The sequence below is a fragment of the Cydia pomonella genome, chromosome 16 (genome assembly GCF_033807575.1).
Source record: "Cydia pomonella isolate Wapato2018A chromosome 16, ilCydPomo1, whole genome shotgun sequence".
Classification (NCBI taxonomy): Eukaryota; Metazoa; Arthropoda; class Insecta; order Lepidoptera; family Tortricidae; genus Cydia; species Cydia pomonella.
In genome coordinates, this window is record NC_084718.1 from 15447147 (window position 1) to 15472456 (window position 25310).

Below are 25310 nucleotides of genomic sequence, written 5' to 3' on the forward strand. Positions count from 1 at the left end.
TGTGCCGCTATGTTTTGCTTTATTGGATTATTTTATTTAAGAAACTTACAGCGCCTCGAAAATCGCATAAACGGCTCAATTGAATTAGCTGCGAAAAAAGGCGCAGTATACAAATATGACAACAAATATCAAAACATAGCTGCATAGATTATCTCTTCTTCTTGCAGTTTCCAAAATTTCACAATGATTGATTGCGTTTTGGAGGAGGAAACAGTCGAGAGCGAAACTTCGATTTTAGAGTTTTTGCGTGGGAATTTTAGTCCGAGCTACAGTTGTCCTTATCGCATGCACGCACTCCCGCCCACCGCAGTGCGATAAAAACATAGCTGAAAAAATTATAAATTTGAAAAGTTGCTCAGCTAGGAATTGCTTTTAATATTAGGGCTCCTCTATACGATGGCCCAGCATACAATTCAATTCAATTCAATAATTTTAATTCAGAAAATAAATTCCATACATTAAAATACAATATAAATTAAGATAAAAATTAAAATTATAATTAATTAAATATGTTAGTAACAATGGGTAAATCCTTAAGAACTATGTTAGTAATAAATAGCATAGGCCAGTCTAAGGGACGCATCTATGCGGTGAAATGAGATAGCAATATCACTTACTCCCTCTAACGCATAAATGCGTCCCTACGACTGGCCTACGCTGGACCATAGGGTAAAGGAGTCATTAGATATGCGGCTCGCAGAGTAAAAGCACAAGTGAAAGAGCGCCTACGTATGGTGACAGGTGGCCATAATTGTTAAATAAAGGTGACTGGTGGGTCTTCGTAAATGCTTGATAATCTACCTGTGTGGGGTTAGTCCATGAAATAAATAACAGATACTTAAAAGAAAATATAATTTTATTCTCATAAATACAGCTTTATGTCGACGCTCGTGTACTTGTCGCGCATCTTTGGTATTGATACATTTTAAATCAACAAAATTGTTCAATACGATATTTAACTACGAGTACTAAAATATACTTAACACAAAAAAAATTAAATATAAACTCGTCCAAAAATAAACTTTAAATGAAAGATTCTTCTAAACAATATCATGAGAAACAGAATGTATTTTGACTTTATTGGAATGAATTGTTTTAAACTACCTATTTATTAATTTATACTGTCATGAATTAAGAGAACCTAAATAACCTTGTATACATTATACATACAAAATGTATGTTCACATTATCATATTACCTAATTAAAGAAGGTAATAAGCATCAACAAATGTACTACTTTTAGTAGAGCAACACATCTAACTTCAACATTTAGCATTCTTCCTTTTCTAACAGACCGCAAATGAAGGAGATGAATGGTTTGTACCAGAGAACAACCAGTTGTAATACTTGGTGCACCTGTGGCCAACTCGCAGATAATGTCTAGGAAGTTTCTCACAAGTGTTATGATTATAAAATTGCAAACATGTATCTTATACTATTAAAGCTACATATGAGCTCAATACTATTTGCTTATCATCTTCATATTGCATTAAAGTAGAAGTTTATCATGTACAGTCATGTTTGAAAATATCGATAAGAGAAATGTCCCAAAAACATGTATACACCACCTTAATATACGGGCAATAAAGTCGTGTATACATATTTTTGGCACTTTTTTGTAACGATATCTTCAGACGTGACCGTATCTTTATCAATTCAATAAATTATTAAATAATTATTACCTTAAAAATTTGAAAACCAAGAGAATTTGAAATAGAGGTTAGCCGCTATACCTAGAACATAAGCCAAAGGTATGGCGGCAATGACGGCATCTTTTCGAGCGATAATGCCATACCTTTGGCCTATGCTCGAGTAGATGGCGCCATTTTTTGATATTTAACCAATTTAACACATAACAGTAAAAGAATAAGGATTAAAGTCAAATGGCGTTCTAAAAGTTTTAATCATGTGTCGAAAGATGGCAGTAAATTTACTGTGTTTACCAAGTTTTCTTTGACAATCCACCTCTATTTCAAATTCTCTTTGATTGGGGTAACTTCAAAAGCAGGATAACTTGTAATATTGCTATTTTTTTTTAAACTAGAAGGTCTGTCTATTGCAGTAATAGTAAGTATGATGCCTTGATAAGACAGTAGCGTGTTCTTGAAGTATTTTAGCTATTTTCAAAATTACCCCGCTTTCGGATTTTGGAATTTGAATTCGGAGTTATCCCAATGCACCGAATCTATAACCAAAGAGAATTGATTGTAATAGAGTAAAGTCTAAAGAAAGAACGTGCCCCTTAGTTTGACATCCAAAACAGATGGCGCTGTACTGCGCCATATGTTTTGCGGTCACTGAATTGTCAAACGTCAACTTTTGACAATCAGAGTAACCATCTCGTTTACCTGTCAAAGTCGAAGCACGAAATTGTCTTAGATTTTATGCATCTTACTCAATCAATATATCTTTGCTATAACGAAACTAAATACAAATATAAGAAACTGTAGTTTATGGTGTAATACTTATGATACTTAACAAGATTTTAAAATAATATTGCCGCATCACATCAGTTGCAGTGTTTCATAGAAACAAACATAGTTTTAGAAGATTGCGGATGTCCTGGTAATGAAAATAATTTGTACTACAGAAAGAATCGACTACTTCATGTCGGTGTAATAAAAAGTGCTATTTAATAGCGGATATTAAACTTAAACCTATAATAAATAGATGCTGAAATATTTTAAAAGTAGAATTGACGTTTCCTACGCTTAGCCTAAGATGTCTTTACAAAACTTAATGTCGTTTTCTTAATTTTGCTAAGTTTAGGTATAGCCGAAATTAAACTGAAATAGTAATATCGGCCAATATTTTGCTGGTTCAGTCTCAATCTTACAAAATGTTGAAACCACTAATGTCTCTGTCAATAATTCTTCAATTGCTTTGACTACTTTAAAGGGAAGGGAGTAAAAGCGAAAGGCGAGCGTAAAAACTTACAAGCACGATAATCTCAACCAGTGCTTACCGTTTTAAAACAATAACCAACAGGAACATTAGGGTCCGATCCTTTTCACTCGTTTCGTGCATGACTGGCGCCGCTCCATCGTATAATGGGACACTGGCTATCTGACAACTGTCAAATATTATGTCCCACGAGAGTTCACATTTTCTCCAATTTGTTGTCGCTTGTGTTTCCGTTACGAAATTCGCACATAGCGAAATAAATATTAGTTACCGCGGCCGGCAAACGTCCCACATTGTCGCTTGCCATAAGGATGACATTTGCTTGTATCTTTATACGAATAGCCTGTTAATGCGACCTTGTGGCAAGCGTCAAAGTAGGACGATTTGGCAGCCGCGGTCATAGTATAGAGGACGCTACAGTGGCAAGCGACCGGCGGGGCGTTGCAGCGTTGCGTCCAAGGTTTGAGCAGCGAGCTCGCCGCGCTGCTCGCCTCCACTCCAGCGGCCACTCAGGCCTTACACTTACGCGACCTTCATGCCGGTGTCGAGTTGCAGCAGCTGCTTCATGAGCTCGTACGTGGAGAAGGAGGTGGCGACCATGGGGATGGCGCGGATGTAGTTGATGCTCATGCCGCGGTACAGCCCCTTCGCGATGCCATTCTCGCGGTAGATGAGCGTCAGAGTTCGGATCATACCGTGGCTGAGAAATGCCACAGATAAAAATAAATATATGCCAAAACATTATTTTGGTTGGGTAAATCGATTTTGTTGTCATTCGATACCATGGTTATGTCCCCCGGGGCCCCCTTAAAAGCTTGGTTAGAGAATTTAAGAAACGTTAGTATTATTTTTACCTACCTTTAGCACCTTGTACCGGACAAATGGCCGTCGAGCCAATATAGCAAGTATGCAGACATTAAAAGTACACACTAACACTATATTATCCCATACATTTTATTCATGAGAAAATAAGTAAAACTTGCGGCTCTGGGATCTTGGACTATATTGCATTTTGCAACCCTCTGCAAACAAACTGTCCTGCAGTATGGCAGCAGAAAAACAAGATTCTAAAATTGGGGTTGTTTACATATGAGAAAAGCCTATCTAAATAAAATATAATCAAACCGAAAATGATCCCGTCAGGAATCGAACCTGAACTCATAACGTTAGTAGGCAAAGTTCACAAAAATGGCTCTAAATTGATAAATGCAATTAACATTGTACTCGTATCTCCGTAGTAAACTCATTCAATACTGATAAAAACAAATATTGGGTCAAGATCACGCGACGTTAAGATTTGGTTAGTTTGCGTTGCACGTTGAAAGATAAGAAAACATTATTGTCACAAAATATAGTTAATAGTACAAATAAATAATAAAAATAGTGTAACCCACCTTCTATATTGTTGCCAACACCATGTGCAAGTCATGCAATCATACATAAAATATTTCATTAATACATTTCACCACTACCACTAAGTGCTATAGCTAAAGTAAGGTCTCTAAGCACGGAGAATCAAGTACATTGACCGCCGTTTCCAATCTCTGTCGCACGCGCATAATTGTATCGCGCATCATCGGCGGGATAGCAATATAATATGTGCTTACGATAGGTATAGGAAATGGCGAGCGCAAGTACGAAATTCTTCGTACGGACAACTTTACTTTAATAAAGAATGTAAAGATATATGTGGAATAAACATATGTTAGAATATAGTTTATGTGCTGTGAAGCGAAGCGCGAAGGCACAGATGCGAATGGACTCCTGTTCCTTCTTAGACGTGTTTACGATTCATGTTGATATATACTGGAAACTGGTGTTAGTAAATAAGTCATTATATTTATAAGTTCGCATACCACTGGTACTAGTAAAATTAGTTTATACTACTTTATACTAAGATACCCGTAACCACCTATTTCGCTCTGCAATGTGAATTAGTCACAGAAAAGTTAGTTACAATACCTACTCGTATTTTACGTAGGTTACAATACAATTTAAAACAGAGCAGAAAATTAATAAAATAGAAAGTAGTAATTAAACATGTTTAAATTGGATCGATAAATTTGTTTTGGGGATGAGTGATGTACGTGCTAACTAGTGTTACCAATTACCAAAAGTTAAGGGCAACAACTGTCAACTCTGTTTAAAGATGGCACCAGCATCGTTTTCCCTGTTTCTAGTTTTGTTTTATTGGATTTGGTTTAAAGTGCTATCGAATAAAACATACTTTATAAAACAGAAATTATTTCTTAGCGTCCTTAACTTTCAGAAATACACAAGTTAAATTTTGAAAACCCCCACCAAACCGATTAATCGTCGTCGACATCAATTCGCAGCTAAGCCCCCTACTACACGATCGGCAATGAGATCACTGCGACCTTAATAGTTTCCGACCGTGTAGTAGGTTGGCAAGAAAATTGGTCCAAGATTAGGGTGACCTTGTTCCATCGACTCCATCGGAAGCTTGTCAGCCAGCTTGGCGTGTATTGCCGTGCACCGATGGGAATCTTCCTCCTCGCGTTGTGGCATTTTGCCACGGCTCATGGGAGCCTGGGGTCCGCTTGACAACTAATCCCAAGATTTGGCGATGGAACTAATTTTTATGAAAGCGACTGCCATCTAACCTTCCAACCCAGAGGGTAACTAGGCCTTGTTGGGATTAGTCCGGTTTCCTCACGATGTTTTCTTTCACCGAAAAGCGACTGGTAAATATCAAATGATATTTCGTACTTAAGTACCGAAAAACTCATTGGTACGAGCCGGGGTTTGAACCCGCGACCTGCGGATTGCAAGTCGCACGCTCTTACCGCTAGGCCACCAGTGCTTCTTAGTGCACAGACGGGAATAGGAGGTTAAATGAGAATACACTGATTGCCGGACTTACCCGAACTGTGCGGTGGCCGGGTCCATGCAGGCCAGCTGCATGCGTCGCCGCGTCACGTCGAGCGGGTACGATACGCTCTGAGCAACCGCTCCGGCTAAACCGCCGCAGAGCAGCTTGCCGGGCACCGTTAGTACTAGCCCGCCTGAAAACAATTAGCGCAAATAAGTAAGGCAACATGTATAGTTCGTGTCATCCACGCTGACGCGCAGATTTGTCAAGTGTAACCTTTAATAACATGACAATACGAGTCAAGGCACGCGTCTTCGTGAATGACACGACCTTTACTCTGCTTCAGTCGCAGATAACGCTACATTTAATAAACATATTCGACAATAATTGCTTCTAATGGCAATACACACGTTGACAAGTGGAAACACAGGACTAGAGAGACTTGAAGCTACGGCTTCATTTTCTACTTTAGATGCAGTCGGCGTAACGGTCCCAGTTGCATGGCCTTATCTCATATACTCTACTTCAGTAGTGGTTAGCGCTACACTTTTGTATTTTACTTACCAGTGTTCCTCTCACACTTGCGACACAGCGACGTGGGTAGATATTTCATGCAGAAGAACTTCAAGGACTCGAAGCAGTAGAAGCTGAAGCCGGCGTAAGGGACCATCCCGCAGAGCGTCGGCACGAAGCCGCGGTATAGCGCGCGGATACCGCCCTCCTGGAAAATGGAAACACGTTAATAAAAAACAGACTAATAAGTCGTTGGCGAAAAAAGGTTGAAGTTTTGAGATCCTTTGCAATCGTCCGTGGGTGAGAAGAAGCAGAAAAGTTAATTGCTATAACGTCACAGCGGGCAGTAGGATGCAAGTTGACAGTTTAGTAAGCAGACCAGCTTAAGAAATCGGAAAGGGCGACTAATCCTATCCTATCCGAAAATAGGTAATCTGCAACAAAACAGGTGAGTGGTGCCTAGACAATCCTAATAGAATGTATAATAGATGGAGCCGTAAAGTTCTGATATGCCAATCACATGTTTGAAGAGTTGAAAGGGTAGGTTTCCCATAAGCTAGAGTTACAGCTTACTTTTTTAAAGGTGGTTTCTGTTTTGAAGTAAATTGGATATTATAAGGCATACATACGTATACACGTCACGTCTTTTAGCTTATTACAGGTCAACATGAGGGTTTTCTCGAATCATAGCGTCAAACTAACCGTGCGGAGCATGGTGGACGCGGCGTGCGCGATGCCCGTGTAGCGATGTTCGCCCGTCACTTGGAACGCTAGGCGCGCGCGTATCGTGTCGAGGGGGTAGGTGAGCGTGACGGCGGTGACGCCGGCGCCGGCGCCCGCGACGAACTTGTCGCCGTGCTGGACCATCGGGATGCTTAGACCGCTTAGGTACTGGAAAAGAAAGTGTATGTGGTTACGAAACTGCGGAAAGAGAAGTAAATTAAAAGTGTCCCAGAGCGAGGACTCTATTACAGCGTCGTGCCAATTATACTCAAGAGAAATAGAAACGGGTAAATAATAAATAAATAAATATAAATAAATATTATACGACATTATTACACAAATTGACTAAGTCCCACAGTAAGCTCAATAAGGCTTGTGTTGAGGGTACTTAGACAACGATAAATATAATATATAAATATTTATAAATACTTAAATACATAGAAAACACCCATGACTCAGGAACAAATATCCATGCTCATCACACGAATAAATGCCCTTACCAGGATTTGAACCCGGGACCATCAGCTTCGTAGGCAGGGTCACTACCCACTAGGCCAAACCGGTCGTCAAAATACAACACAAATTTCCATAAAAAGTGATTGTCGCATCAAAGTTAATTTTGAAACCTGTTCCTTCAATATATGTATTTAATTCCATTCAGTGTGACAAAATTACAGCTAACTAGATCTCGACTCAACATTAGCTTATGAGTATGACACTTTGCTGTGGACGAGTATAGCACGACGATTAAACGATTATTGCATACATATTTAACTCGTAGGTACAACAGGTACGTTAGTTCATCAGTAATAAAATGTCAAGATATTAATAAGAAAATTACGGATTTGCATATTCATATTATGATCGTTAATCCATTAAAATACGACAAAGACATGCCAATGATTATTTAAGATCATCTTTATGCATGAGCATTATCCATTTTAACGGACAGGGCTTGTCAAACCGGAGACCCTCGGCAAGGGGGTCAGTGGGCCAGACTCGAGGCAGCATTTGGGGGATTCGCGATAATTGTGATCGGCATTTCGCAGTCCATAAGATTTTTCGGGTGACAATCTAGAAGTCGAAATGTATGAAATATCTTTTTTTTCCGCGATCTCCGAATTGGTCCCATAGTAAACTGTTCAGTATGACCTACCATTCGGTACCTCAGGTACCTGGTCTTAATTCTTCGATCTTTCAATTAAATATATTTAGAGACCTATTGAGATTCATTTATCGCATACGCTACAAAGTATATAGAAACGATATAGTCGGAGTTACTTAAGAATTAATTTTTGACAGTTATTAATTGTGTCGTTTAACTTCAAACTCGGATAAAACCAATGGCATATTTTGCGATTTTGGTATTAGGAAAAGGTAAAAGGGTCAATTATACCTTATACATATATGTGAATAAAGCTTAGGCTATCAGTTAAACGGTAGGTCCTTGCTTCATAATTATATCTACCTTCGTCTTTCTCAGAATAATACGGCTAACTTTGGATGGAGTAGTAGTTTGTATGGAGTCGGCCGCTATATGCCGGCACCGCTATTTTAGGAAACCAGAGATTTAGGGTCAAATCATAACTGTCGAAATATCATTTTTTACGTTGCGCTGACTATATTAGCAGTTAGTACTCATGGGCATTTTCCGCAAATCGACAACCATTGTGCCTATTTTGCGTGAAACGAGGAAGCGCTACTCTTACCACCCCAGCTCCTCGACGAAGTCTAGAAATGTTTTTAGGCTGCCTCAGTGTGCAACGGAGTCCCTAGGTAATTGCTACTGTATACTACCTGTTTGCTGTCTAGGAAAATGTGTTTTGTAGCTTCCTCTTCTTCCATGTACGCTCTGCACATGGGACTGTCTGTTTTACACGACTTTAACTAATGCTGTTAACGTCGCACGAGACTCGAGTCTCGGGAGTCGCGCCCAGTAACATCACCCGCAGGAATTCGACCAACGGTCAAATAGAACATAGAAATTTTAATAGCTGTCTCGGTGGCCCTGTTCGGCTTCTTTGTCGATTTTTAATGACCAAAAGCGTAAGTAAACCGGTTCGGGACATATTAAGGACGTTTTGAAGTGAACTGAGAGTTACATATTCGTGTAATTTATTCAATCCTTTACAACAAATAGGCTAAAAGAGAAGGTTCTATATTTTAAAATTCGTAGTAGACTATTTTTAATAATATTTACAAATTTTTAGGTATTTATTTTAATTATTATCATCGCCATCATCGGTGAGATAGAGGTTAATTTATAAGCTAAAAAACTACTAACATAATATATTATATACCTACGTTCATTTACCTATTAGTTTTGTTTTTTTTTTCTGTTTTATGTTAACCTGTTTATGTGCAATAAAGTGACATATATACATACATTATATACTCGTACATATTTAATATGAACTGCATAAGAAAACAAAAGACGTGATTCATTTACGTTAGAGCAGCTAATTATTGTTTTTACAAATCGTTTAGCTCGTTGTTATGACATGACGCGACGCAGAAAACAAACATAGAAGCTAGCAAAGGTCATGGTGACGGGTTCAATGGACTGTAAAATGGCGAACGATTTCAAGTGGTCTGATTGTCACGATAAGTTTGACAGTCTTTATATTTAGATGTTGTATCTCCGTATATGGATCTTAGGTGCACAGATTTAGTCTTCGTATTTGTCTTTCCTATTCGTAAATTCGTAATACGAATTATAACAATTTTGATATATCCAGAATTTTTTTAATAAAATGTACAAATATTGGATTTATACAGATGATTACTATAACTACTAGTATTATATGATCTGTGCTATAACTAGCTTATATCTAAAATAGGTCCTTGAGGCATTGTACCAAGGATGCTGGCGGCATTTCCTCGTTGTATCGCAACACTGATACGCTGTGCGAGGAAGTCGGTCACCAGTTACGTCAACCAGACGTTTCGCGATTTCTCCAAAAAAACTTGTGCGCGCTGGGACCCCATGGAGGCCATGGACCTAGAGCTACAACGCCAAATGGTACAAAATGGTAAATAACGGTACCGTTATTTTTTCGGGTACCTTAACCGCTTTCATAAAGGTACCCTATCAACTTAGACATCGCAACGTAACGAATCGGCAAGCGGCGGGCGAGGGGCGAGGTCAACCCGATTGAGAGCCAGTTTTTTCGGTAGTGAAAAAATAACGGTACCGTTATTTTTAAAACGGTAGCGATACCTTTGTATCCGTGCCGCGCGGTATCGTAATTTTATAGCGCTACCATACCGTTATACCGTAACCGAAATCAGTCCCTGGCTTAGGCGCACATCACAGCGCACACATTTCTGCTTCCTCAGTTTAAAATTGCCAAGGCGTGCTCGTGCTCGGAATGTACGTAGAGTACGTATATATCTTAAGAAATCGGAAGCTATTTCAAACGAGAACTTTGGACGGAACTCCACCGACGTTTCTTGGCAATGCAATCGTGATGTATATCTTGCATAACAAATTATTTTTAAACCCGAATACACGTTTTTAGATAACGTATCCACAATCTTTGTGTATAAATCTTTACTTTTATAATGAATTGCAAAAACATCTTTAGGCCGTTTATAATAGGGTTCAAAACCCAAAAGGCGTTGCTTGGGATTAAAATGCTCATGGCTATAGTACGGTACGAGTAACAATGGAATCACGTATTGCATAGTCGGGTGAACTGCGATTATCATTAAGGAATTGCGAGCTCAAAGATAACATTATCAATCTCCTATCACGTGTTTGCACATTTGGTACTTTGGGACTTAACGTACGTGGAATAGGGTCGCTTTTTTAACGGTTTCTCAAGGTGTTATAGACCCTAAAGAATAAACTTGAGGCAAAGCGTGACAAAATAACGTCTGTCATTAAAAGAAATGTGAGGTGTGGATGCGGATGTGTCGGCACTGTCTCGGACTAAAAATATTTACCCATAAACATCGGAAACGTTTGTATTGTATCATTTGTATTTTTACCAAACTATATACTACGTACCTAAGTATAAGTACGTAATTAACAAGAGCAAAAATGTACAAGTAAATATATCTGTCAACATCAACTTTTAGAAGTTGTAAGTTTTATTTGCCAAGTAGGAAATGAGTGGGAAAGAGAGAGTGATAGAGTGAAGAATAGAGGAGAGATCTGTCCTCGCACAATTGAAAAGTTACAGTAGGTACAATAATTATACTCTCGTCTACCGTCTTACTAACCGGTATCCATTTATTTAGATAGTCTTGACTATTTCAGGTGCAGTATAATATTTATTTTAATCTGCGAGTCCACGATTTAATAAATTCTTCGTGTAACAAAAGTAAATAAGCTATAGCATCGCAACCTAAGCGCCTTCGCCCTATGCCCTATAAATAAAAGGGGCCTTCCGAGGAACGACACCTAATGATTTAATTGCGTATTGCGCATAGTGTCGCGTGCTCATCGCCGATGGGCATCGAGTCACTTTCATTTCATATACGCTTTCGATTTCGCCGAACAAATCGTGCTTCGTCAAACCTCGGAACGGGCACCATAAAACAATGGGATGGTACGACCGCAAAGGTTTTTCATATATATTAACTTCTTTAGTTATTTTTACAACTTACTCAAATATATATCGCTTAGCTCTTAATTCGCCGACATAAGAGCTGTGGGACATATCTTTGAGCAACTTGTGTGCACCCATTTTTTTACACTTGTCTGTATATACCTACTTTGGATTGTAAAATATTACTTAAATAATAATAGGTAACTTTTATACATTATTTTCATTCGACATCTCGTAGTAGGCTGCCTGCCTGCCTAGCTAACCTAGCTTCGATCCCTCGAGATTCGGGAAAAGTTAAGGTGTTAGTGCTCTTTTCTTATTCTATTGCCAGGTAGGAATTTTCAGTTAGCCAGTCAGCCCTCATTGGAGTAAACCTTTGCAGGTTATATAAGTTAAATAAATAGTTCTGCAACGTATCGTGAGTATCTGTACACGTGGATATTAGTAGGTGTCTATTAGTTGTCAGGTACGTGCCGTAACTGCAAAACACGAATCGAGCCTTAGACGCACCTCGATTACATTCTTGGAGCTTACTACTGCCTACTTTACTACGCAAATAGCAGGGAGCCTAATTCTTGTATTCTTCGGTAAAATACAAGACTAACAAAATTTGTTAATTACATTTAATGTAAAAACCATACAAAGTGTTAACGAACATACGTATTTAAAAAAAAATCAATAGGTTACACTCCGGGAGTGCTGGCAGAAGTGAAAACTTGAATATTAACGTTGTGCATTTTTGATATTTTGGAATGGTTAGGGAATAATTTTGCACAAATTGCTTTAATTATCAGTATAAAAGTACTATCAACATAAAATTTTCATTTATTGCGCTATCGTACACAAACATGACAATTTATATTACATTAAAAATTTAACACTTCAGAACTATTACAATTATTTAACATTAAAAAGTTTATCTCTCAGAAAAATCAACTTCCATCCATAATTTCAACGACTCTTACACCATCATCATTACTAGAACCATTATGGAGTTTTTCGATCAGGTCACCCTGTCGCGAGTTTAACATTTTTTCCCCATCACAAAAACTGCACAGCACTGCTAAAGAAGTTTTTACTTCAAAAAATATTGATTGTTTTTAATGCTAAACATTGTAAAAAGTCACTTATGTCAGTTATTCTGTGATATGTATGAAGCCACGCCTAGGTATTGAAAATTGTTGTGTTCAAATGAAAATCCGTGCTATCCGCCTACAAGTGACTGTCACACATTTGTGAATAAATTGAATAAATTTGTGTTCATTGACGGGCATAACCAAGGACTTCTTTCATTATTTTATAGGATCCGTCTATGCTAAGTCTGCACCTTCTATATTTAGACTCTAGTAACACGCTAATGCACATATCGACCGATGGTCCATAGGTGCGTGAGTTGATTTAAGATATCATCGATTAGATTTTTTATATACTCCCTCTTCTCTATACATCAATTATAAGCTCATTACAGTCATTACCTATTTTTCTTTCGATACTGCCTCTTGTTTTTGCCTAAAATAAGAAAAGAGATGCAAAACGAATACTGAAGTAAACACTACCAAGTAAAGTAAAGAATTGCACCGATATCAGGTGCAGTATTGTTCACACGCAATTCGCAATAACGGTCGCCCTCCGACCGTGACCGAATACGGCCGTCCGGCGTTTAAACACAACTTTGTTTGTATTTCAACTTTAAGCTCAACTCTATTCTCTAGGCAATTAAGTTCAAAGTGCAATGGTAATTTTTTGGTATGAGGTTTACAATAGCTGTTTGCACAAACACCGGAGTATTCTAATTTAAGCTTTATATCGTTGGAAATTAGGCATAAATTGCACTGTTTGGTGTGAGTAATGTAGCAGTACAAACACATCCTTGTTTGTCTTACAGAAATATTACGAAAGGCTTAACTTAAGATCTTAGTGAGAATAAGGACCTTAAAGAGTGTTTTGGCATTAAATGAGGTGTTACGATTTAGCCAATTCGACTCAATTAGGTGCTAAAAGTTAGTCTCCGACCGTAGTTTCGGTTTCGGCATAAAAATCATGTTTTGACCGAAGATTCGGTTTCGGCCGAAATTGGAGCAAACCCGAATCATCGATTTGGCAATATACTAGTTAAAAGACACTAACTAAAAGTGAAAGCTTTGAGTGAACCTTAGGTATGTTTCTGCATTAAAAATTAAGAATGTCAGTTCAGTATAAACAGGAACACTCTTAACTGTTCATCGGTGGACCTTATGCCTTTTGTAATAAGCTCCACCAATGGACAGTTAAACCTATGCAGTCTGTGACAGATAGAGAAGATTTCGTCTTACTATTACTACAAAGGGGTAAGGTGCAAAAGTCTGAAAGGGTATCCAAGCTTTGTCAACTGTACTTCATGTACTTAATTTTGAATTACCACTTAAAGTGGAAATGTGAAAGAAGACCTATTCGTTTCTAGAATTTAGTATAAGTACCACTCCATTGACGCAGTACATTGTGCACACTTGTGTTAATAGTGAGAACTCAAAACTACTTAATTATGAATAACAGTTTAAGTACCAAATACCTACGTATGTTTATAGAATCGAACTTACTAATCGATTGACGCAATGCAACAGCCCTCACACTTGTGTCAATGGTGAGAGCTCAAAATAATGGAACATTTGTTATTGACAGTGATAATACCTTTATTAGCATTTAGCAATCAGATATGTTTCGTAAGAAAAACTAGGCCACGAGGATAATTGTATTAGAAACATATTATTTAGTTTGCATTGACCTAATTGTACAAATGATGTGTGTTCTTTCCTGTTTTACGTTTCTTTTTGTACAATAAAGTGTTTTACTACTACTACTACTAATTAATGTAATTATTATCAATTCACTCCTCCAGTAATAAAAACTACGTACACAAAATGTAATCAGCAGGGGAAACCCAAGGAGAATTTAAACATGTTCAGGATAAAAAAATATGAGTCATATAGAAGCAAAGTCAGCAATATCCACTTCTTTACCTGTGGATAGATAGGGAGAATATTCTCTATCGCACACCTCGGTAGAAAATACAGATTTAGGAAAACAATTGAATGTCACTGAATTTGCTTGTAAAACAACATTATAACATTGAGTTATTATTACCAAGAGAAGCCATACTAAACAATGATATTGTCGTAATCGCAACCAGAGGGCTTACCGCGGACCACGTTCGACGTGTTGCCTCCCTGTCACACTTACGTACGAATTTACAAGTGCGACAGAGGTAACACGTCGAACATGGTTCGCAGTAAGCCCTCTGTAGCACGCGATCAAACGTCATAAGCGTCGTAAAATTGATGGCGCTTACGCGATTAGGTCACGAGATTCATGCTACGCTTCTTTGGTTTGTTGTCAAAACAACAACTCATGGCGCAAAATACTGGTTCTCTGTGCCGGTTTTATACGTAAGTAGTAATAATAGTTCAATGATATATCAATATCATACAAATTCACGCTATTAAAACGGATAAATAATGACTAAATACGTCCTAAAATCCATCCTTTATCTACATTGTAAATCTGTCTTTAAGTTTTGTTTTTTTTTTTTTTTTGTGGTGCAATTAAGAATATGTACTTTTTTTAAAGCGACTAATTAATGAAAACATGTAATTTCAAATTCATTTTGCAAGAAGGAAACTCCCGACCTATTAGCGAGGAGTAAAAGTAATTTATGAAATAAAAACTCATGACGTTTTAGACACCCAGATCCCGATAATCGTTAAAATATCACGGAAATTCCTTGTGACGCGGAACTCTGTGACGGATTCCGTGTGAACTTGTAATTTGAAAACAAAAGCGAAAATTAGTTCGGATTATCCACGCATTAACGAAAAACCAGTTAAAGATGTAGATAGAATAGTTAATAACGGTGTAGGTATGTACCTAGCCTTGGAGTGAAAAACTAAGGTAGGTTCTATTGTTGAATGTAAAAGTCACAACTACTGTCTGTGAATAGTGTGAATACGGTTGAACTGTAGATATATACAGGGGCAAAATAGTTTACCCTACTTCCTTCTTTGTCGTTTCACTTTTGACAGTGGTCGTGGTCATCATTTTAGTGATAGGTAGGTGACGAGCAAAATAAAATAAAAATACTTAAAAGGACCTTATAACACGCGCGTGACCGACCCTACATGTTTATGCTTAGCACAAGGATTTCTCCTCGGAAGCACTGGAAACTGGAAACTTTACCGAAGTATCTACAGAGTAAGTAGCAGTGCTACTATGGTTGCAGTCTTCTGTAAGTTGGAGGTACTACCACTACTACCCCAGTTGGGCTGCTCCTGAGTGAGATAGCATTCCACTGCGCCCTACCTCTCTTAAAGATATTAAGCAATATTTACAGCAAAGGCATTATATCCACCAATGGTCAATTAAGAGAGTGAGATAGGTGTAGTACTCATATGTGCGGCTCAATAAAAAGTTTTGTAAGAAATAAAAAAATTTAAGTCACTGTTGTGTCTGTTGCCAATTTTGGAGGTGCGATATCGCGCCAGGAATGCCAATAACCAATAACTCCAATAAGTAATGGTTTATTGGTACTCGTAACGCTAATTATAGCTTTTTAAGTTCATGGTTTTGCGATAACGTTAAACGTACCTAGTAAAATTATCATTGATAGATATCTCGAGTGTTTACGTAGGTAAGGACAATATCTGTTGTTAATAATTATAGTCTACTCCACACTTAAAATAAAAAGTATAACGCTCCAGTATTATCAGCTTTTAAGTGCAAAAAATTCAAGAGAATATTTTTTTTGTTTTCCTGTCGGTGTAAGAACAATCCTTAGCATCATATTTTGAAACGCCATTCGTATAGGTCAATTTCGGTGCGTAGCTTACCTACCTTTACCTATGTTATTTATGCACCTATAAGAACCAGCCATCTTATCGGTATTATCCGTTTCTGTTTGCATCCATATCCTGTTTATTCAGAATACAAACGGGAGATTATCTCTACCGACGCACAACAATGTTATCAGTTCAGTTCAGATAATTGAGATGAGAACACAATAGTTATTGCCGAAGTCATTGACAAATATATCTAAGGACGGGCCTTACGGGCACTAAGAATGGCTATATTTCAGCGGTGTCACTCTCGAATTCGAGCCAATCATGCAGTCTAACGCAACTAGCAGCGACCAATCGCGCGCGTGCCGCGAACTCATCAACCAATCGCGTTGCGGCGTTAGACTGCACGATTTGCTCGAATTCGTGTGCGTGACACCGCTGTACTGGCCCCATTCTTATTGTTCGTAAGGCCCGTCCTTAAATATATATGTCAATGGCCGAAGGAGGGCCTTGTTTAAGATGATATTACCAGTAGAGACATTTATTTACATAATTGTTATCTACCGATGAATAGGTCTCGACTCTCGATACTCAGATTGTGCTATTAAATTTATCGGCATGTAGATGCTTATCTACGTTTCAATTTGACCAAAAATAATTTTGTTTGTCTGGCTGTTTTTCTCTACAAGTCGCATTTAGATGCACTTCTCAACCGATTCTCATTTTTTGTGAGCAGATTCGATAATTATAGTATGGAATTTCTAACGATAAGTTTCGGGAAATTTTTCAAAAGTCCATAGCTTACGTAGCCACTAGTAATCTAAATAATAGGCCTCACCTTTATAAGAGGATGTAATGGTCATAAAACGGGTGTTATATATGAGTACATATAGTGGGTTGTAGGTATTATAGTTAAGGTTATCAACTGTCTGGACTTTGTCTGGCATCAAAGCGCATGTTATAGCTTTAAATTAAATTAAAAACCTATCGTTTATTATAAGGCAACTAAGGCTCATAAATACATATCTAACAAACGAACATATGTACATACAATAATAAAAATCTTAAAAGCTATAAATGATCTCGGCGACAGTTTTCTGTTGCATCGCATGTTCCGGTGCGGGATTCAGCAGATTAAACTTTTACGATTAAAATTAAAAAGCTTTAATCCATATGCGAAATTACGAATTGGTTATCTTTATAATGATTTGAAAACTGACAGATAATGCTCCACAAAATTGATTTCGCTTTTGGTCTTATAAGTTTCTTTAATAATATAGTGAATAAATAAATAATATAAATACAATAAGTATTGTAAGAATCTGATCACAACATAATGTCACGTCATATTTACATTACAATAAAATGGATCGAAAGACGCAAAGACGTAACTTTAACATATAAATCTTTAGCTCACTTACATATTATTCAGGTAAAATAAAATAAATGATAAAATGAGGATAGTATTTTTTTTACATTTCATTTTTAAGTTCATAATTTTTGATGGTGCGTGAAATTCTAATTTCTGATCAAATGGAAAGACATGGTTCTAAACGATTTAAAGCACATTTGTAATCAAATAAGTTAGGTATTGGTATAGATTTAAGCTAAACCTGTTACTCTCTACAATGTAATTGTTGGCTAAAATTTGATACCCTCTTCTCTGTGGCGAGGCCCAAATCAGGTATCTGTTGCTAAGCAATTCTAAAGTTCAATTATATCATCTTCAAGACCATTATTTAAATAGCATATTTTAACACACCACAGAAGAAAAAAATACTGAGTATACTGGCTTACCTTTTTATAAATCTCGAAGCTCGTAAACTGTGTAGCAGCATACGGGAATATCCGGACCATTTGAGCTCCATTCCCCTTATACAGCGCCAGTAGCGACTCCTGCTTGACTATGGCCACAAGCCCGCCAATGACTCCATGGTGCTTGTAGTGTATGGACTGGGCTTGCAGCAGGATCTTGATGCGGTCTAGAGGTGCTACAGTTGTCTTGGCACACATGCCGGCAACACCTGTTGGAATTGTATACTTGTGAAATGCTTTTGGGTTGAGTATTTTCAATTTATAACTTTCAATATAAACATCTCGCATGTTTTTAGTATTTATTATAAAAATGAGATTTATATTGCTAGAGAAATATTGAAAATATATAGCTAATAAAATAATTAAAAGTGACTCAATTACTACTTTGCATTAAATATATTAGGAAATGATATAGACATTACAAAACATCAATATAAATTCAAAAACAAAAATAGTAAAAAGAACTTTAGTATAAATGTCTCCATACATTTTTTACATTAAAAAATGAAATTAATGTACAATATTAATGTGTTTACACATTAAAATTCTTTAAAAAAAGAAGGAAAGTTAGGGATATTCATATTTTAGTAAATAACTCAATTATCTAACCATGGTAAACAAAAATGATTGTAATTAAATAGGGATAAGATAAAGATAATAATTATTTTATAAGATTAAGATAATATAGCTACAATATTAATCTAACTGGAATTATTTATTATTTTCTATTAGGAAGTACAATAAGTATGTATTTAAAAGTTATTTCAGTGTTAACTGAATTTTGTCATGAAGTACATGAAAAAAAAATCACAGAAATTTTAGATTGGATATTATTTTAATTTATAACATAATTACAGTATAGTATAATAAACAAATGGGTATCTAACAAAAAATATATATTAAACTTACCTCCAGCCAACAAGTTCTTCATGATAAAGTCAAGATCATTTTTCTTCTCCATTGTTAGAGCCATGTTTAGTAGTTATTTGTGGCTTTACGGTAAACTTAAATTCGTTTGTTTTGTTTACGATATTCTGCGGCTGGATACGTGTCACGACCCGCACTAATCCATGGTGTACTCAAAATTCTTGGTTTAATTTATTAGCCGCCGCCACTGGTCATTTGGCACGAGCATCGGCACTTTCACCTGCAAGCAATCAGGTAATGAAGTATTCCTCCAAATATTCGGAATAACTTCCAACTCCGAATAACATTATAATTCACTATGAAGTCAGTTAATTTTTAGCACTTTATTAACACAACGAATAAAGGAATGGGCTTTAGATGATATCGAATTTAATACAAACTGAATTGAATAACAAACGATACATACATTCCCGTTAACGTCTTTCGGAGAAATAAAAAATATTACTTTTCTTCTTTGATTTCAATTATTGTAACTATGAACTTCAAAAAACATCCTCCTGCTGTTGGCTGATAAACCCACATTCCATTGAATTTGCTATGTAATGAACCAATAGCAGCAGAGTATGTAATTATTTGTAAGCTGTAAATAGAGAACATACCTCATTTTGACGCATTGTCAAAAGTGACAGCTGACAGCATATGTGGTATTACAATCCGTTTCATTTACGTTTCGTACAAAAAACAACAAATCGACCCTGTATGTGAAGCCTGTAATTGATAGGCTGACTAAGCTTCAAAATTATAAGTAAGGCTGCGTCTTAAAAAAAAGCATGTGCTAAGAATCAATGTTCTAATTTATGTAAATGTTTAATAACATTACAGTATCATTATAATCTTTAACTGCGTAAAATGGAGTGGCCTGCTTTGCAATAGCAGTGACATCTATTACATTTAATTACAACTACTGAGCTGCTGTACAGAGAAAAGAAAATGTTTCAGGAAAACTCCTAGAGATGGCAGAAATATCACATTACAGGTCAAACGAGGAAACTAGAAAGGAAAAATATTTCCTTATAGAGGGTTAGAATTTCAGGATTCGCGATGCGTAATAAGTAGTCAGAAATCTTAATTACTGACGCAATATGCAAATTTAAGCCAAATAAGATCAAAAGACGCCTCACATGTTATTAATAGACTCTACGTAGTAAATTGGCTAGGTTAAATTGATAGTGAAAATTATTTTCAGTTTCATTGATCCCGCCTGTTTGTGAAGGTCACCTTGAGCGCGAAAGCTCAAATGGGAACAAGTTCGGTGGAAGCGCCACACCACGGAGAAGCTCCGTGCATGACGCCGCGCACGTACCTACGGTTTACACTTTGATATTTAACGTAAATACGCATTTAAACAGACAGAGTAGATTTCACCATGTTACTGAATGGTTGCGCATCGTGTCAATAATATACGCGGTACCGGTTTGGTGAATTAAGTTATTAAACATTTATTGGACAGTTGATAAACTTTATTAATAGAAGTGAATATGGACGTGCCGGCAAAGGGAAATGTTTTGGGCAGTAAGTATTTCAGTTATGAAAGTTACGAAATGTTGTGTCAGTGTTTTACCGGTAACTTTTAAATTATAAATTATGAATGAGAACTTTTAATATAACGTGTTTAATATATTTTTCTTTACATCGCTTATAATTAAGTACTTATTTTTTTTCCAAGGGGGCAAATTTGTTGTTTAATCGTCGTGCTAATATTGATACCTGAGCAAGCGTAAGATTCCAAAATTGAACCACGAGCGTAGTGAGTAGTTCGAGAAGTGAAATCTTGTGCGTTGCGAGGGTTTCAAGGCACGAGGGTTAAACAAATTTTGCCTTCGAGTGAAACACAAATTTTCACCACACCAACGCGAGGAAAATACTTACTATGAAATACCAAAACAATCAAACCAAATGAACGCAATATAAAATGTATCATTCAAAATCATCATTCAAAAGTCAATTCTACCGGTCAACATAAGGAACCTACTTACTCAAAATTTGCATGTGATTACTTTGCCCCACATGTGGATAAAATGCAACTTTCTCATTAGTTTTTGAACAATCAAGAGGGCCTTTACCAGTTGGTGTGGTGGAAAATATTTAACACCACTCCTGGTCAACATGCGGTATAATAATAAACGAGACCTACTCATTACTTTCCTGGATGAATTACTTACTTTTATTACTTACTTTTTTGGTAATAGTTGGAGAAACTGTAACCATGATATTTAAAACCTAGAAAAAATTGGTAGGTACTTTTTAATTGCATGTTAACTAGGTACCTATATAAAAGTTAGTTTTTGGGTCCTATATTCCCGAGTAGAGTCGCCTGATGCAACTTGGATGCAACAGGTGACGAACTGACGATAATAAACTATGGTATTTATTACCTGTTTATTAGTACATGGGTATCCTATATATATATATCTCGCTACGCTCGTGGTTCAATTTTGAATGAGGTTGAGAATTGGAATATTGAGCGTTGCGAGAGTTTCAAGGCACGAGGGTTAAACAAACTTTACCACCGAGTGAAACACAAAAATTCACCACACCAACAAAAGAAAAATAGTAACTGTAAAATAACAAACAAAATCAATTCAAAATGAATGTTATTTAAATAATCATTCAAAACCATAATGTAAGTCGATCAATTCTACCAGCCAACATAAGGAAATAACTCAAAGTTTGCATTTGATTACTTTGCCGCACATGTGGATAAATTGCAACTTTCTCATCTGTTTTTCAACAACCAAGAGAACCTTTACCAGCTGGTGTGGTGAAATAGTTATTTACGATACAAGTGCGAAAAATAGGAAATTCATAACGAGTGGCGATAAATTAAATCACGACCGAGAGGAGTGTTTTAAATCGACACGAGTTGCGAATTATCTATTCGCACATGTATCGTACAACGTTTTACAGTACATATGAACCTTTAAATTTTCGACATAGTTACATAATGTGCTATTTTACGCACTAGTGCGGAAAAGTAGCACCATATGTACTGTAAATATATTATAGTATTTTATGCAACAGTTGTATAAGAAGGGTCAAAAAAGGCGAGTGGCGTGAGTAACAATGTGAGCCGGAGCCGAAGGCGTAGGCGAACATTGTAAAGGAATACGCCACGAGAATTTTTTGACCTACTTATACAACGTTGCATACAATATTTTTCCTACGAGTCAACAAAAATAAATCTTAATTTAGGTAAACAAATTACAGCAAAAATATATAGCCAAGACGCGCGAGCATACCTTGTTCCGCGGCCGGCCGGTCAGCGACACCTTCTCGTAACTCATGAGGCCCTGGTACTTGCTACTTGCTAAATTAATTTTTTGGACAGTTTTTTCTCAATTTTGGCCACCGTAGCCTACGGAGACTAACAAGCAACGCTAAGCGGTCTTCGTAGTCTATGGGTGTTGCTATATTACGGGTGTCACATGCGTGTTTCTGACTTATGAAGTAATTATTTTTACTATGCAACCAAATGAATATTTTGTAAGTTAGCAGCAATGCACTTAGTTTAAAACTGTATTCGTTTTGGTTTTGTTAGGTTGGTAGCCATTAATCGCAGTAACGTTATAGCCAAAGAATATAATACTCACTAGGAGAAGAACGCTAACTCCATACAAAAAAATGCCCCCTTCAAAAGTTCGTTTATACTAGTGGCGCTCTCTTTGTATCTCAGTACTAAAATTGACAACCGGTTTAGCCTGGCGGGTTTTGGTAGGTAGTGATCCAGTTCTAGCTAGTGGTTCTGGGTTCGAATCCCGGCGACGGAATTTCTTTTTGTATTTTTTCATTTTTTGTTTTTGTTGGGGTGAGGTTTTTAAATTAGTATTTATCAAATAAAAAAATATTATGTTACATATTAATCAAAATCACAGGCATCTTTTGTCCTAAGAGATAATGATATCTATATTTTAAAGTTTATTCAATATAAAAGGTAACAATACAGTTTATTATCAAGTTATAAATGTTTTTATTCCTATATATTAGGATCAAAAGAGCTTAATTCGTTCGAAAAACATACAATAGGCAGGAAAAAAGTCATTTTTTATACAAATTTATGTATCGGACGGGGCTTGTTGAACTAACTGTGACACTTCCATATAATATCTACATACCTATATGAATTTTATTCAATGAGACCACAGGTCGGTAATTTCGGTTCATTATTGATGTGGGTACCAAATAGTTAACCTATCCTGTGCGTGTGATTATCTTTTGATTTTTTTAAGGAGTTATTTTTGTTTAGGTTGTCTATTTTTAGCGCATGTTTTAATTCCCAGATCACCTTCATAACAATAAATAGAAGTCATTAAAATTTTCATGATAAAAACAATTTTATATATATACATATACTATTTATTGCATTTAATATAGATTTTTATATATCTAAAACATGATCTTTGGCACATCTGATTTTACTCCACAATTGCAATTAGTGTAACTTGTAATCATATCACATATATCAGCCCAAAAAACTAAAAATTACATGAATATATGACAGACAAAGTTGTTATTACATCTATCCGATTGTCGGACACTTTCTGCTCCACAGCTCAGTGCAGCGGTCTTGTTGATGGTCACCGGGAAACTACAACTAGTCACAATTATGTGGCGGATCCGTGCCTTTTGATTTTGAGCCTTTCCAAGGAAATGATATGACGCCCAAGGATTTTTTGCTCACGTTCACCCTCTAAAACAAAACAGTCACATTTTAAACAATACTATAACCTATGTCCCTAATTACTAACCTTGCTAATAGCTACCAGAGTTCTAAATTGCCAGCTAAAACAATGTTAGAATTTACATCTATGATGAATTTAGATTGTAATTTTGGACGCGATAGCGGCCGTGCGACTTAAGAGGGTGGTAAGAATAAATTTATATATTTGAATTTGGCAATAGTACACTTATTTTATTTATAGATTAAAATATTTCTTACCTTGAAATAATTGTTGTTTCTTAGTTTAGTACAATGGATTAAACTTTAACCGAGTCTGAGCGGAGATACTGTGCGGTGGATTTTTAATTTTAAAAATTAATCAATAAATCTATTTCAACAACATAAATCGTTATTTAATCATTTTATATGAAAACTGATAGTTTTGAAAATGAAAATAGTTTTGCGTCAATGACTTTGACAGCATTGACATTGCAGACTTTTGTCTATGTTCTAACCGGCCAGACCCAAGTGCAAGGCTTTATGGAGGGTATATGTGCCTCTGACCTCCATAGATTTTATGAACATAGACAAAGACAAACTGAAATAGGTAATAATTTATATAAAATAATAATAATTTACATATGGTAGTGTGACATAAATCAAAATATTTGATAAAAATGATTTTATTTGTCCCAAAGTTGAATAGACAAAGTCAGATAGGAGCAATGTTGCTGTAGCAAAATATTTTTATATTAATAACTGGTATCTATTTCCAGAGCGTCAGACCACACATGCGCAATTATGAAGCGTCATATCTTTCTAAGGAAGTCGACAGGCCTTGGTTATAGCTTATAAAAGCACAAGAGCTTTTATGAGGAATAGACAATATAGACTTTTCTTGAAATCTTTTATGTATGTTCTTATATTCGTGTTAATGAATGCATAAATGACAGATAACAGTAGAGGAGTAGGAAAACTAACTTATTTATACAACTTTCTTACATAACCTACAATGTAGAGTTAGTGGACTTATTACTCCAACAAAGCCCTACATTGTTTATTCCACTCCACTAACTCCACTTAGCGTATGTATACACATAGTGGTATAATATGTCAAAGAGTAAGTATTTACTTCTACACTTCCCGGATTTTTTTATTTATTCAGTTCACATAGCGATGCGATAACAAACTGGTATTGCGATGGGGGCTAACGTGTTTTGGCACCTATGGTTGGGGAGCTCAAGAGGGGGCGTTTGTAGTTACTCGAGCGCGTCAGATTAAGATATGAGTGATACCCCGTGAAGTCTACCTTAACCACTTTTAGCCGACTATATTGATCTCTTGTGTGGGGGCTCAAGAAATCGTTAAGCCGCTTGTGGATTTGGTCATTTTAGTCCAAATTAATGATATAATGGTGATATTATTTGTACGCATTTCCTTAATCTGACGGTTACAATGTGAAAATCGGGCGTCAAACTTGTGATCGTAAAATTAAGGAAATGCATACAAATATTGTCAGATTAAGCAAAATTATTGCAAAATTATAGCATTAACTTGAACCAAACTGACCAAAT

The 25310-nt window shown here is 36.4% G+C and overlaps 2 protein-coding genes and 1 long non-coding RNA gene across 3 annotated transcripts in view; 1 reads left to right on the top strand and 2 right to left on the bottom strand.

Moving 5' to 3' along the window:
- Positions 1-838: 838 nt before the first annotated feature.
- On the bottom strand, positions 839-19620 carry LOC133526560 (solute carrier family 25 member 16-like). The gene is made up of 7 exons (XM_061863236.1): positions 19486-19620; positions 19062-19299; positions 18135-18361; positions 6953-7141; positions 6302-6458; positions 5789-5930; positions 839-3604 (listed from the first exon to the last, which is right to left on the bottom strand). Exons 2-7 carry the CDS (start codon positions 19123-19125, stop codon positions 3427-3429), a joined length of 957 nt encoding a protein of 318 aa, XP_061719220.1. The 5' UTR covers positions 19126-19299; positions 19486-19620; the 3' UTR covers positions 839-3426.
- A 146-nt stretch (positions 19621-19766) lies between these two features.
- Positions 19767-25310, top strand: part of LOC133526559 (sialin) — a 33151-nt gene continuing 27607 nt past the window's right edge. Inside the window, exon 1 of the mRNA XM_061863233.1 lies at positions 19767-20591. Within this exon, the coding sequence (XP_061719217.1) occupies positions 20558-20591 (34 nt within the window). The 5' untranslated portion in view covers positions 19767-20557. The remainder of the gene's footprint in view (positions 20592-25310) is intronic.
- LOC133526448 (uncharacterized) lies at positions 23410-24580 on the bottom strand. Its single transcript, XR_009800725.1, has 2 exons — positions 24016-24580; positions 23410-23766 (listed from the first exon to the last, which is right to left on the bottom strand). It is a non-coding gene; the product is annotated as an uncharacterized LOC133526448 (long non-coding RNA).

Bases quoted from the DNA above. Each gene is read 5' to 3' on its own strand.
- LOC133526560 (XM_061863236.1), bottom strand. From the start codon at position 19,125: ATGGCTCTAACAATGGAGAAGAAAAATGATCTTGACTTTATCATGAAG. The intron at 18,362-19,061 runs GTAAGTTTAATA...CAATTCCAACAG, and splicing joins GAAGAACTTGTTGGCTGGAG to GTGTTGCCGGCATGTGTGCC. The intron at 6,459-6,952 runs GTTAGTTTGACG...TCCATTTTCCAG, and splicing joins CGTCCACCATGCTCCGCACG to GAGGGCGGTATCCGCGCGCT.